General features: G+C 50.1%; 1 protein-coding gene across 2 annotated transcripts in view; it reads left to right on the forward strand.

Moving 5' to 3' along the window:
- The window catches only part of LOC142017605 (putative oxidoreductase ZK1290.5), a 118,841-nt gene that overhangs the window by 27,126 nt on the left and 79,276 nt on the right, over window positions 1–12,439 (forward strand). For both annotated transcript variants that reach the window (XM_075002653.1, XM_075002655.1), the window contains one exon: window positions 9,424–9,672. In XM_075002653.1, the coding sequence (XP_074858754.1) occupies window positions 9,424–9,672 (249 nt within the window). The remainder of the gene's footprint in view (window positions 1–9,423; window positions 9,673–12,439) is intronic.

Here is a 12,439-nt window from a genome sequence, read left to right on the forward strand (position 1 = left end):
CTGAATTACAGCACATACGGTTCTAGAACAGCATGATCAGTGTGAGAAGCATGCAATTCCTAGAATCCCTAGTCTGAATAACATTATTCAGTAATTTCTGGTTTTCATGATTTCATGTGTTCATAGTATTTCTCTCTCTAATTGTAGAGGGACTTTTTAATTTACAGTAACAGGGATTATATGGCTAGTTTTAATTTAGAGGTATTGAGAATTCTTCCCCATTGTCTGTTAAACTCATCTGAATATATTACTTATTCAGTCATTAGAAGAGAAACAATAACAAATCTGAAATCCCCCATCATAAAAGCATTGAAAAAGTAAAAGTTTTTGTGTCCTCAAGATTCTTAGTGGAAAACATTGTGCATGAAAAGGGTCTGAGGCCACGTGCAAGCCCTTCGAGTGAACGTCATTCATTCTGTACTTGGAAATGTCTGTTCAACCACAGACACAATAGTTACAACCTAATTTCTTTGTCGGCAGTAATACCTGATTGAAAGTGAAAAGATCATTATGAAAAAAATGTAGTAACTTTTCTGTAGTGCTTATATAATTTTGCATTCCTTTAACATCTCATGGGCTACGTCTACACTAGGACACAACGTCGAAGTAGCCTATTTCGAAGTAAGAACATCGAAACAGGCTACTTCGACGAATATCGTCTACACGTCCTCCAGGGCTGGCAACGTCGACATTCAATGTCGAAGTAGTGCCAGGGAACATCAAAAAGAGCCGCCCTGGAAGGAAACGCGGAGCGTCCACACACACAAGCCCCCTCTTTCGAAATAAGGGACCAGGAAAGCCCACGGACGGGGACACAGAGGACACTAGCCCTTCCGGGGAAGCTGCAAGCCGCTCCCTTAAAGGACCCCTCCCAGACACAATCGGCCTGCACTGCACGAGCAGCCCTGCATTGGTGATACAAGCCTCGGAGACCTCGAGCTGGCAGACATGGACATCCAGCAGCAGCTGGAAGACCTACAAGCTGCCTCCCGCGGATCAGGTGCCCTTCTAGATGCTGCCTGGGCAGCCGCCCAGCAGATTCTTGAATGGAAGCCCTCCCCAGGAGCACCAGGAGATGCCCCCGACCATTGGGCCCTCCTCACCCTTCCCTGCCGGGTGCCCCGCCGACTCTGGAGCTACCCCTCCAGCTTCAAGTGGTAGGAGCACCTGGTTATGGGGGAATGGAATGATGGACAGTGGCTGCGGAACTTCCACATGAGCCGGCAGACCTTCATGGAGCTCTGCCAGTGGCTCACTGCCGCACTCAGGCACCACGACAACCGGATGCAGCGTGCCTTCCCGTCGAGAAGAGGGTCGCAATAGCTGTCTGGAAGCTGGCCACTCCAGACAGCTACCGCTCCGTGGGACAGCAGTTTGGAGTGGGAAAGGCCACAGTCGGGGCTGTCCTCATGGAGGTAAGGAGGCCTGGGGCTGAACCCCCTGCTGGGGAGGGGGGCCTGGCTGAGGGGGCCTGGGAAGGGGGCATGGGTGAGGGGGCATGGAGGGGGGCCAAGGAGGGAGGCCTGGGGAGGGAGGCCTGGGGAGGGAGGCCGAGGAGGGGGTGCCCTCACAGGCACCCATGTTCCCTCCCCACAGGTGATTCGTGCACTCAATGCCCTGCTGTTGAAGAGGGTCATCCAAGTTGGGGACCTGGATGCGGCCGTCGAGGGATTCGCTGCCATGGGATTCCCCAACTGCTTTGGAGCCCTTGATGGGACCCACATCCCCATCCGCGCCCCAGACCACAGTGATGGCCGCTACGTCAACAGGAAGGGCTACCACTCTGTGGTCCTGCAGGCCATGGTTGACAGCCGTGGCCGCTTCCAGGACAACTACATGGGCTGTCCTGGCTCTACCCGCAATGCCCATGTTTTCCGGAATTCGGGACTATGCCGACGACTGCAGGCGGGGACCTACATCCCCCAGAGGGAGATCCCTCTGGGGGACACCACCAACGTACCCTTCTGCCTTGTGGGGGATGCGTCATACCCCCTCCAGCCCTGGCTTATGCGGCCCTATACAGGCCACCTCTCTGATAGCCAGGAGTGCTACAAGGCCCGACTCAACCATGCCCGACAAGTGGTCGAGCAAGTCTTCAGGTGCCTGAATGGCCGCTGACATTGCTTCCTGGCATGCCAAGACCTGGGCCTCCCAAATATCCCCCTGGTTGTGGGGGCCTGCTGAACACTCCACAACCTGATGGGAAGCAAGGGGGAGGCCTTCATGCAGGGCTGGGCACAGGAGGCCACAACAGCCAAGCCCCAGTCAGCCACCGCCCCGAGCCGCCAGGCCCGCCAAGACAGGCTCCGGGTCAGGGAGGCCCTAAGGGAGTACTTTGACCAGGGGGCCCAGTGAGCGACTTCCCGGCCATCCCTGCACCCCGCCCCAGCACCTACACCTCACCCTCACCAAAAGCCCACGGGGGACAGGTTTTTGGAAAAATAAAACTATCATTATTTTCAAGAACAAAAATGTCGCCTCTTTTCGGCAAATAATATTAGCAAATATAAAACAGATTCAATGAAAATAATAACTATATACAATTGGGGACATCTCTAATAAACTATTATGGGGGGTCAACTATAAATAACTGTATACAGGGTGGGGACAATTATGTACACGGGGGAGACATGGGCACGCCACACATCGGCCCATCATTCTGGGGCGTGGGTGGAAGGGCGCAAGCCCTGCCACATTCGGCTGGCCAGTCGCCCTCTCAGCCGGGGTCCCCGGCGGGGTATGGCTGAGGTGGGCCCTCAGCGCCAGGTGGTTCCTGCTCTGAGGAGCTGGTGGGCGGGACAGCAGGCGGGACAGCAGGCAGGACATCAGCAGGCGGGGCGGCGGGGAGGGAAGCAGGCAGGACATCATGGGGAGGCAGATGGGCCACCAGCTGCTCAAAGGTGTTGGCCACTTGGTTGAAGGTGGCCATAAATTCCCACCAGGCCTCCCGGCAGCAGGCGGCCTCCTGCTCCTCGAATTGGAGCCTCTGCTCCATGAGGTCCGCCTGGTGCCGGAGGGCCGCAGCCACCTCAGGGTCACTTGTGGTGCGGCGGTGTCCTCGGCAGGGGTGGGCCCATCCTGGGGCAGGCGGTGACCCTGGGAGTTGGTGCTCCAGTGGTCTTGGAGAGCTGTCTGGGACCATGGATGGTGCGGCTGCAGAAATAGGGGGAAAGGGGGAAGGGAGGCCATGAGTACCCAGCCTTGACCTATGGCCCACCCCCCCATCCCCCCCAAGGGCCTGTGTCCCCCCGCATCCATCCCCCATTGGTGCATGCAGTGATCCGGTGGGTGGCCCCCTCCAGTGGTCCACCCTCTCCCCTCCCCAGGGGTGGGACACGGCACTCTCCATGGGTAGAGGTGCTGCTGGGCACTGGTGGCTGTGGCACCGTCCCTGTGCTGTGGACTGCCTGGGCCATGTCAGGCTGGGGTGTTGTGGGGATGTGGGGGGGCCCCCGGTCAAGAGGTGCCCCCGCCCCATGCTCAAGGGGTCTGTGCCCTGTGGGGTATGTACCTGACAGTGCACTGCCCGGCTCAGGAGATGCCCATGCAGCAGACACCCAGCTGGAGCTGTGGGACAGGATGTCCAGCACAAGCTCCCCCTCCTCGCTGGACCACTTGGTGGCTGGGTGGAGGGTCACGACTCTAGCCGTGGGGGGGCAGGGCTGGCCTCTGGATCTGACCCTGTCTCTGAGGCCGGCTGGGGCTCATTGGCCATGGCGTCAAGAGTGGCTGGTGGGGAGGAGGTGCCCTGGGGGCCCAGGGTAGCCCTGAGCTCCCGGTAATAGGGGCAAGCAGCAGGGGCAGCCCCAGACCTGCTGGCCGAGTCCCGGGCCTGGGCGTAACCCTGCCACAACTCCTTGACTTTACTCCTGACATGGTCAGGAGTGTGGGCAGGGTGACCCCGGGCAGCCAGGCCCTTGGCCAGCCGGGCGAACGCCTCCGCGTTCCGCCGCTTCCTCCCCATGATGTGCAGCACCTCCTCCTCCCCCCAGAGCCCCAGCAGGTCTCGGAGTTCAGGATCAGTCCAGGAGGGGCCCTGCTTCCTACCCCGCTGGCTGGGATGGCCAAGAGGGGGAGCTCTGGGGGTGCTCACGAGGATGGCTGGCTGCCATGGTGTCCCTCTGGCTGTGCAGGAACACCTCGGGGCAGGGCTGCTGTGCGCACGCTGCCAGCTTCCTGCTACAGGGTTTCCGGGTCCCTGTGGCTTTAAGAACCATTGGGTGCAGAGATCATGGAGCCCTGCAGGGGCTGGACAGAGTGTCTCAACCCCTCAGCTGATTGCCGCCATGGAGGACCCCGCTATTTCGAAGTAGTGGGCCACAGATCGTCTGCACACACCCTACTTCGACGTTCAACATCGAAGTAGGGCGCTATTTCCATCTTCTGATGGGAATAGCGATTTCGACGTCTCGCCGCTTAATGTCGATTTGAACGTCGAAATAGCACATGGCGCGTGTAGACGTAGCCATGATGTAAGTTTACAAGGCTATTCTTTTTAAATGGTTAAAGTGTGGTAATGTGCTCATTTTACATTTCTAAACAGACTTAATGTGAAACTTCTACTGCATCTAGGATATGAGCATAATTTGTTTTAGCTTTGTGAATTTTAATGTGGAACAAATGCATACTCATTTCTGGATCTTGTATGAATGAACAAACTCTCTTATTTCATATTTAGTGTCAGTGTTTAAGGACAAAAAGAGCACTTTTCATACACCCTCCCCCTTCCCGTTTCTCCTTTTTTAAAGTATTTACATTTTCTTTCATATGTGAAGAAGTAAAAGATTTGCTGTGCAGCAGTACAGTATTATTCATTCAGTAGCCCTGACTCTGATGTTACTTGCTCTGGTTAAAATCAGGAGTTACTCCACTGAAGTTAGTACACTTAAGTTAAAGATGTTTTGTTTAACATTGGCATGGTGTAAAAGGAGAGATTAGACAGCTACAGTGTCGGCTACAGTGACTTTCATTCTGAACTAATGATTGAACATACTGTGACAAGAATTAAGGAGAATTGCTTTATTTATGCAACATAAGAATATTCTACACACTCCTCATTCCAACTCCTATTGTTTAGAACAGTGATTCTCAACGTATTTCCCACATTGGGCCACATATGCAGTTCTCTATGTATGTTAGGTGGTCCCCATTCGTGCATTATATATACTACATGTATGACCCTGAGGATGGAACATGGGTTGTTGACAGGGCAGCTTGTGGGCCATGGGATGAGAACCACTGTTGTTTACAAAGTTCCAAGAGCCAGAGTCCCATGGACCAGGGTGTGCAGTGTCTCCCACTTTTCTCCTGTTCAGGAATAGTAGACACCTGGATGAGGATAGAAAAAACACTATTATTGTATGTGTGTCCCTTAATTCTCTCATGTGATTATATACATCATACAGGCTGAACCTCTGTGGTCCAAGTCACTCTGGTCTGACACCATTCATGGTCTGGCAGGACCACAAATATTGTTGGACCAGAGAGCCCCAATTGCTGGGATCAGGCCTGTCTGGGAGTCTGGTGGCTGGGGGGGGCCATCTGGCAGGAGTGGAGGCAGGCCAGTGGCCCTGAGGCTTGCTGTAGCTGGGTGGGAAGGGCAGGCTGGCTCTGAGAGCAGAGTCCAGTGGCCAGGGCTGGCAGTGGGGTCCGCAGCTATTAGGGGAAACTACAAGTGGAGGTTGGTGACCAGGAGGAGAGCCTGGTGTGGAGGCTGGCAGCCCCTTGGGATCACCTGGAGACCAGCAGCTGAGGGGCTGGAATTGACCTCCTCAGGTCCACCAAACACCCTGATCAGTCCTGAGGGTGCCTGACCAGGGAGGTCCAACCTGTATACTCATCTGTTAAAAGTGTAGATTTGTATGTTCAATGTAGAATGAAACAGGTTTGGAAAGATAGAGCAAACCAGGAGAGGATATGCTCATCACTTAAATAATATTATTCTGCAAGCTGGGATCATTTAAACTTGTTGACTGCTTATCATAGGGGCTGAAATTGCAAATTGTATCGTACATCCACACTGCTGTGAACATGGAGAATCCCAATGCCCAGTGTCTCCCACAGTGAGGCTGGGAGTCAGGAACCAGGCTGTAGCCTGGCTCCTGCCTCCCCTCCCCTGTCAGGAGGGGGAAAATTAACCAGTGCTGGTCAGTTTCCTGGCTTCCACAGGCAACATGGGAGCGGATAAACTGAACAGCACATTGCTTCTTTTCCCCCAATGCTGTGGAGGCTGGCTCCTGCTGTGGTTGGGGTGCCAACTGTCTTTCTCCCCAGCTTTCCCAACTTGGAGAAGCTGCGCTGGGCAGACAGCTGCAGTGGCGCAGCTTCTCCCAGCTACAGGGAAAAGTTGGGGAGAAGCCACACTGCAATGGCCTGCCCTCTTCCCCCAGCTAGGGGAGCCAGGCAAGCAAACAGACGCAGAGCGGCTTTGAGTTGTGCTTAACACATGTTAATGCAAGTTAAGTGCAACTCAAAGGCATGTATTTTGGGGGTTTACTGTAGTTTTGGTTCAATGAACTTGACTGGGAGATCCATATGGGGTTACACCTGTATACACTAGTGATTAATATGGCCATTTATGTCAGCAGTGAGCAATCAAGAATAGTGAGTGGGCTGCATGAGTGGCCCTCCTTCATCTCAGTGGGCCACAGTAGCTCAAGGTTCACTGGCCCCTGTCTGCCTCCATCCCACACACACCTCTCATGCTCTGGGGCACTGTAGCTCTACACTTCCTACTCCTTCCCCATACTGCAGCGCTTTTGAAGCATCATGATTCAGCTGATTCACGCTCCACCCCCTCTCCTCCTCATCTCTCCCATAGCTTGAACAGCCATGATCAGCTGATTCCACATTCGGAGGGAGTGGAAGAGGGAAGAGCAGGGACAGAGCACAAATAAATGGATTCATGATGCTTTGAAAGTGGCGGGAGGGAGGGAGAGGAGTGGAAAGTGTGACACTCTGTTGCCCTAGTGCATGAGAGGCTCAGTGGGGAAAGGAGCAGGCAGGGGATCTGTGGGCCACAGGTTGCCCAACACTGCTTTATGTAGCACTGTAGAGTGTTATTGACCGGGGGCTACATGGAATTTGGTGGAGTAAAGACCTCACAATTTATCTTTTACACAGTAAATTGCTGAATCTGACTCATTCTTTTTCAGAAGTGACATGTCTTTATTTTTTATTAATATATTCACCGTGCCAATATGTATATTATACTCCATGAGCAGAATAAATGTGGCTTATATTTATTTGCCTTACTGAAGGTAACTTGTCTCTGTCTTTCACTGAGACTGTTGCTTTCAGAATACTGTAAGCTCATAGATCATGCCATTTTACAGGCCTAATGTTAGTATCTCTTTTTTACAGTTGTATTTTGTTGAAATGCCAGTGATTTCAGTCAATTTATTCCTGGTTTACACCAACTTAAGTGAGAGCAGAGTGAGTCTGTATTTTTAGTTTACACTCTTGTCAGGATTTTTAACACCTTTGGACATAATTGTCCCGGTGGGCCAGGGATTACATGCCTTTGGCTGTGTAAAAACAGTGCAGACACATGCAATCCTAAAGTGTCACAGGCTGCCATTTAGCAGCATTATCAATGGTCACCAATGGTCACTTTTTGGCAGTTAGCTCCCCCGGCAACCTGAACTCCTGAATATTCTAAAAACAGGTGTTTAAAATCATGGTTTCTGATTGGGTGAACACCTGACTTTCTAGAACCTTCTAAGCCCAAGAGGACCTGACTGAGAACTGTGAGAATATGGTAATTGAATCATGAATATGGATACAGAACTTTGAATCATTCATGAGACTTCTGGATAAAAGCAGGAGTCTCCAGCCAGTCTGCGGCCCTTGGGGACACAGACAAGATCCTGTGACCCTGTACAGGGAGGTGTTGGCCGCTTCATGCGGCGTCCACCAGCCCTCAGGCTAGCTCTTAGGAGTGAAGAAGCTGAAATCACCTAGCTGAATCACTAAAAGCGCCACCCTGTTACCGCGGCGACGGCCTCTCAGCGCCACCACCCAGCACCACAAAGGAGCGGCAAGCAGCCTCAGAGGGGAAGTGACCAGGTGGCGAACTGGCCCACCTCATGGTGGGTACTGCGTACTCGGTCACCGATGCCTGAGGTCGCCACCACACCTTCAATACCGCCGTTTTGTCTACTCTCCTGAACTTTGACAGCCTACCGGACTTGACAACTACTGGACGCGTAATTTTATTTACCAGCCCGCGTATTCACGTGGTGCTCATACATTTTGCTTCACAACCAGCTTGGGACACCGGGACCCTCCGTGAGTGAGCAGGGGTAGCTCCCCTGCTGTGTACCCTCCCCGATGGGGGAGGGGCAGTACCTGGGGGCCTGACCCCTGAGGCCGGGCCTAAAAGCCCAGGTTGGGTTTACACATATATATAGATATAGACTGAGGCACATTTAATTAATGAGATTGATATTGTTAATATTTATTAATTATGTATACATTTAATTAATAGTTATTATTATTGTTAATATTTAAGTTTAGTAATTTTAGTAGAATTATATTTGTTATTGTTATAAGGAGAAGGCTTAACCTCCCTTACCCACATTACCCTCTCACCCTCTTACCTATCCCTCAGAATACTGCAGGTGCAGGCACAGCCTCCCTGCCTCCCATTGTTGTTTGCCTTACGGGCCTGTGGTAGAGCAAATTGCCTCCCAGGCCCCTATGTAGTTGGGCCTATTGAGAGTAGCAGAGGGCCTCCCAAGGAGGAACAGCTCCGACTGCCTCCAAGGCTCCAACCCCTTTGGGGCAGGCTAGCACCCTGCCCCCGGTAGGAGGTGAGGCAAAGCAACCTCACCCCTCCTTTTAAAAGGGAGCAACAGGGATTTACATACCCATATCCAAACAAACTTACCTTTATTATCCTAACCCATTTTTGCCTTCCGGAACAATAAAAAACTTAACACTGGTCACGAGACTACAAGGAAACAATGTTACTTGTAAGTTTTTAGTTGTTGATAAAACATTTAGTGTTGATACTTTTTAAATCTAATTTGCATTATTCAATAAAGATATTAGTTACTTTGTTTTAAACTTAACCCTTGTCCTGGTCTCGTTGTCTCTGCCAGCCCCTTCCTTCTAGGAGGACTTAGCGAAGTCCAGAGCGTACCGGGGCAGCGCTCTTCCGTCTCGGGGGTTGCAGCAGGTTTTGAACTTGGGTCCTGGGATCTGTGCTAAGGAGGGTTAACCCTCCTTTGCGGTTTCCATTTAATCAACAAATATTATCACCCCCAAAAGGAAGCTGACAACTTCCATTCAATTCCCAGTTCTTTTGTATAATTATTGGTGGTTTGGTTTAATTTAGTTTAAAGTTGCAAACTGAAAAATCTGGCAAGTTACTTAGTGATTAACAGAATTAACAATTCACATCTATTAATGTTTGTTTAGGTACATCCCATCAAGGTGGATATTCCCATGATGCTGTGGTGTATGCACTACAAAAATGTGGCATTCGTCATATTGATACAGCAAAAAGATATGGCTGTGAATCACTCCTTCAAAAAGCTATCAAAGAAAGTGGTGTGAAACGAGAAGACCTCTGGATAACCACCAAACTCTGGCATAGCGACTATGGCTATGAAAACACACAACGAGCCTGCCTGGAATCATGCAAAAGACTTGGTGTTCAGTACCTTGGTATGATGTTTTTATGTCATTAATTTATTTTGCCTCCCATGTGAGTGTTGGGGAAGATAAATAAATTCTAGGATGCACTTCATAACAGAGATATGTCACAGGTGTCAAATTCTTCCTGTAGTTATGGGTTTGAAAAACTTGCATTCCAGCTGCATTAAAATTTTGACCAACTTGCTTGCTATCTGATGCCATGGACTTTGGATAAAATTATCAAAAGTGCTTCAGTGACTTAGACTATTAAGATCTGTAGAAAATTAAAGAGATTTAGGACCTTTTAAAAATTGTATCCTAGTGATGTACCTACAGTGTTATACAGTAGATCCTCAATTTACTCAAGGGTTGCGTTCCCACACACCCTTGCATAAGCCAAATTTCACATAAGTGGGGGGCAGTTTTTCCCCAGCAGAATGCACGTTCTGCAGCTGGAGAAGCAGCAGGAGCACTTGGAGCACCTTTTGAAAGGTAAGTCCTGGGGTTGGTGGGAGGTAGTTGGGGAGCGTTAAGTCTGGTGGTGGGTTGGGGCCATGGGAAGGAAGAAACAGGGGTTAAGCCTGGGGTGGGTTAGGGCTGCAGGAGGGCAAGGAGGAGTTGAACCAGAGCTGCGTGTGGAAGGTTTGAACTGGGGCGAGGAGTGCCCACAGCTGCCACTTCCCCAGGGCTCTGGGCAGGGAGCACCTGTGGCTGCCACTTTCCCAGGGCTTGGTGCAGCCAGGGGGAGCCATCCCCCTGGTGGTGCATGAGCCAGAGCTGTGTGCGAGTGGTGAGTGGGGCTGCGGGGGGGGCTGAGCTGGAGCCACATGGGGCCGGGGGAGGTTGAACCAGGGCTATGGTTGGGGAGCTGGATTTTGAGTTGCGCTTAATTCATGTTAATGCTAATTAGGTACATCTTGAAATCATGCATTTCCAGGGTTTACTGTATAACATAATCAGGAAAACTGACATGGCTGACATTAGGGCTCATGTCATAGCTAAAACATAGAATGTTATCTGAAGCAAGAAGTTGTAGGGGTGACACTAGTTGGGCTCCCATTATCTTTTGATTGCAATAAGGAGACATCATAGAAATAAAACTGGAGAGTGTTTCAAAAGCTTTTTGGGGGTGAGAGGCAATTTCTCTTTTCTAGATGAAAGGAGGGGAAAAAAGGGGAGAAAATGAAAAATAACAATCTAAGGCAATCATATTTTAGGAGCTTAGACCAAAATGTCAGTACTGGCTGCCAAGAAAAAATAAATTTAACAGTCAAACTTTTTATCAGTGGTGGCAATGAAAAGCTTCCCTTTGCTCCTCCTCCTCTTCCTGTACCCCCACCATTACCAATAAATAAACTGTAGGGCAGAAACAAACAGCTTTTATAAAAATAACACACACACACACACACAAAGGTTTTGTGCAGTATCTTACTGAGTGTTGAGCTTAGGTTTATGCCCCCTGAGTGTGTTGTAAGGTGAACAAGAAAATTCAAATAATTTTATCAGTTACCAGAGTGTGTAAAGTGAAAGATTGTGTCATATGTCTATGCATACAGGGTGTGTCAAGTTCTGTTAATTGTGCAAATGTATCCATTTATGGCTTCCTACAGACTAATGCGAAATGTTCTAACCACTCTTTGATGCACTCAAAGTCTTTGTCCTTCCCATCTACATTGAGAAATAAAGTATTTTCTTCATTACCGCTCTCCCTTTTGCTCATCCCCTCTCGTTGGCTGTGTCTAGACTACAGAAATAACTTTGAAGTTGCTTATGTCTACACACACCCTACTTTGCAGTTAAACTTCGAAGTAGGGCACTACTCCATTCCCGGGAATGGAGTAAGGTTTTCGAAGCTGGGTTCCCTACTTTGAAGCTAACTTTGAAGTAAGGAAAAAAATGCGTGTAGACTCTCTGCTGGCTACTTCGATGTAGTGCCCAACTTTGAAGTTAACTTATAAGTTAGTTCCTAGTGTAGACGCACCCTTTATGTTTTGTATTCCTCTCTTTATTGTGCTTGCTGTGGCACTGGTGCTGAATGCTGATGAAAAAAACCTTGATCTGTTACCAGGAAATAATTTTTCGATAACTTATTTGGATACTTCAACCTTTTGTATTTTTTAGTACTATATTGATAAGTGACAACTTGAACAAATGATCAGGAGATACATTATTCTTTGGCTTATTGATCTAGGATTAGTAGTAGTAGTAGCATCCTTCAGTCCACATTGACTATGGATCGCGCCCTTCGTAGTTCCATTTGGGATCATCATTTGCAGCGTCGACTGTGACTGTGAAGGCCCACGTGAGAGTGACAGTCCTTGCTGCATCTGTCGCATGTGTAGTGGGTGTCTGGCAGGTCCTTACTGTTCTTTGTGTGGGCTCGCTTCTCCTCTGCTACTTGTCTGATCCTCATCGCACCCTTCTGAAGGCCCTTGTGTAGTTCCTGCCTCCATCTTCTGCGATCGTCTGCCAGCTCCTCCCAACTGTCCAGCTCATTGTCTACCTCCCTGAGGTCCCTCTGGCAAACATCTTTGTAGCGCAACTGGGGGCATCCAGGAGGTCTTTTGCCAGAGGCTAGCTCGCCATACAGGATGTCTTCTGGGATCCTTCTATCATTCATCCTGTGGACGTGGCCAAGCCAGCGGAGCCGCCGCTGCCTGAGGAGGGTGTGCATGGTTGGGATTCCAGCTTGCTCAAGGACGGTGGTGTTGTGCACTCTGTCCTTCCATGATATTCCAAGGATATGCCTGAGGCAGCGCAAGTGGAAGACATTCAGCCTCCTTTCCTGGCGAGTGTA

The sequence above is a fragment of the Carettochelys insculpta genome, chromosome 9 (genome assembly GCF_033958435.1).
Source record: "Carettochelys insculpta isolate YL-2023 chromosome 9, ASM3395843v1, whole genome shotgun sequence".
NCBI lineage: Eukaryota > Metazoa > Chordata > Testudines > Carettochelyidae > Carettochelys > Carettochelys insculpta.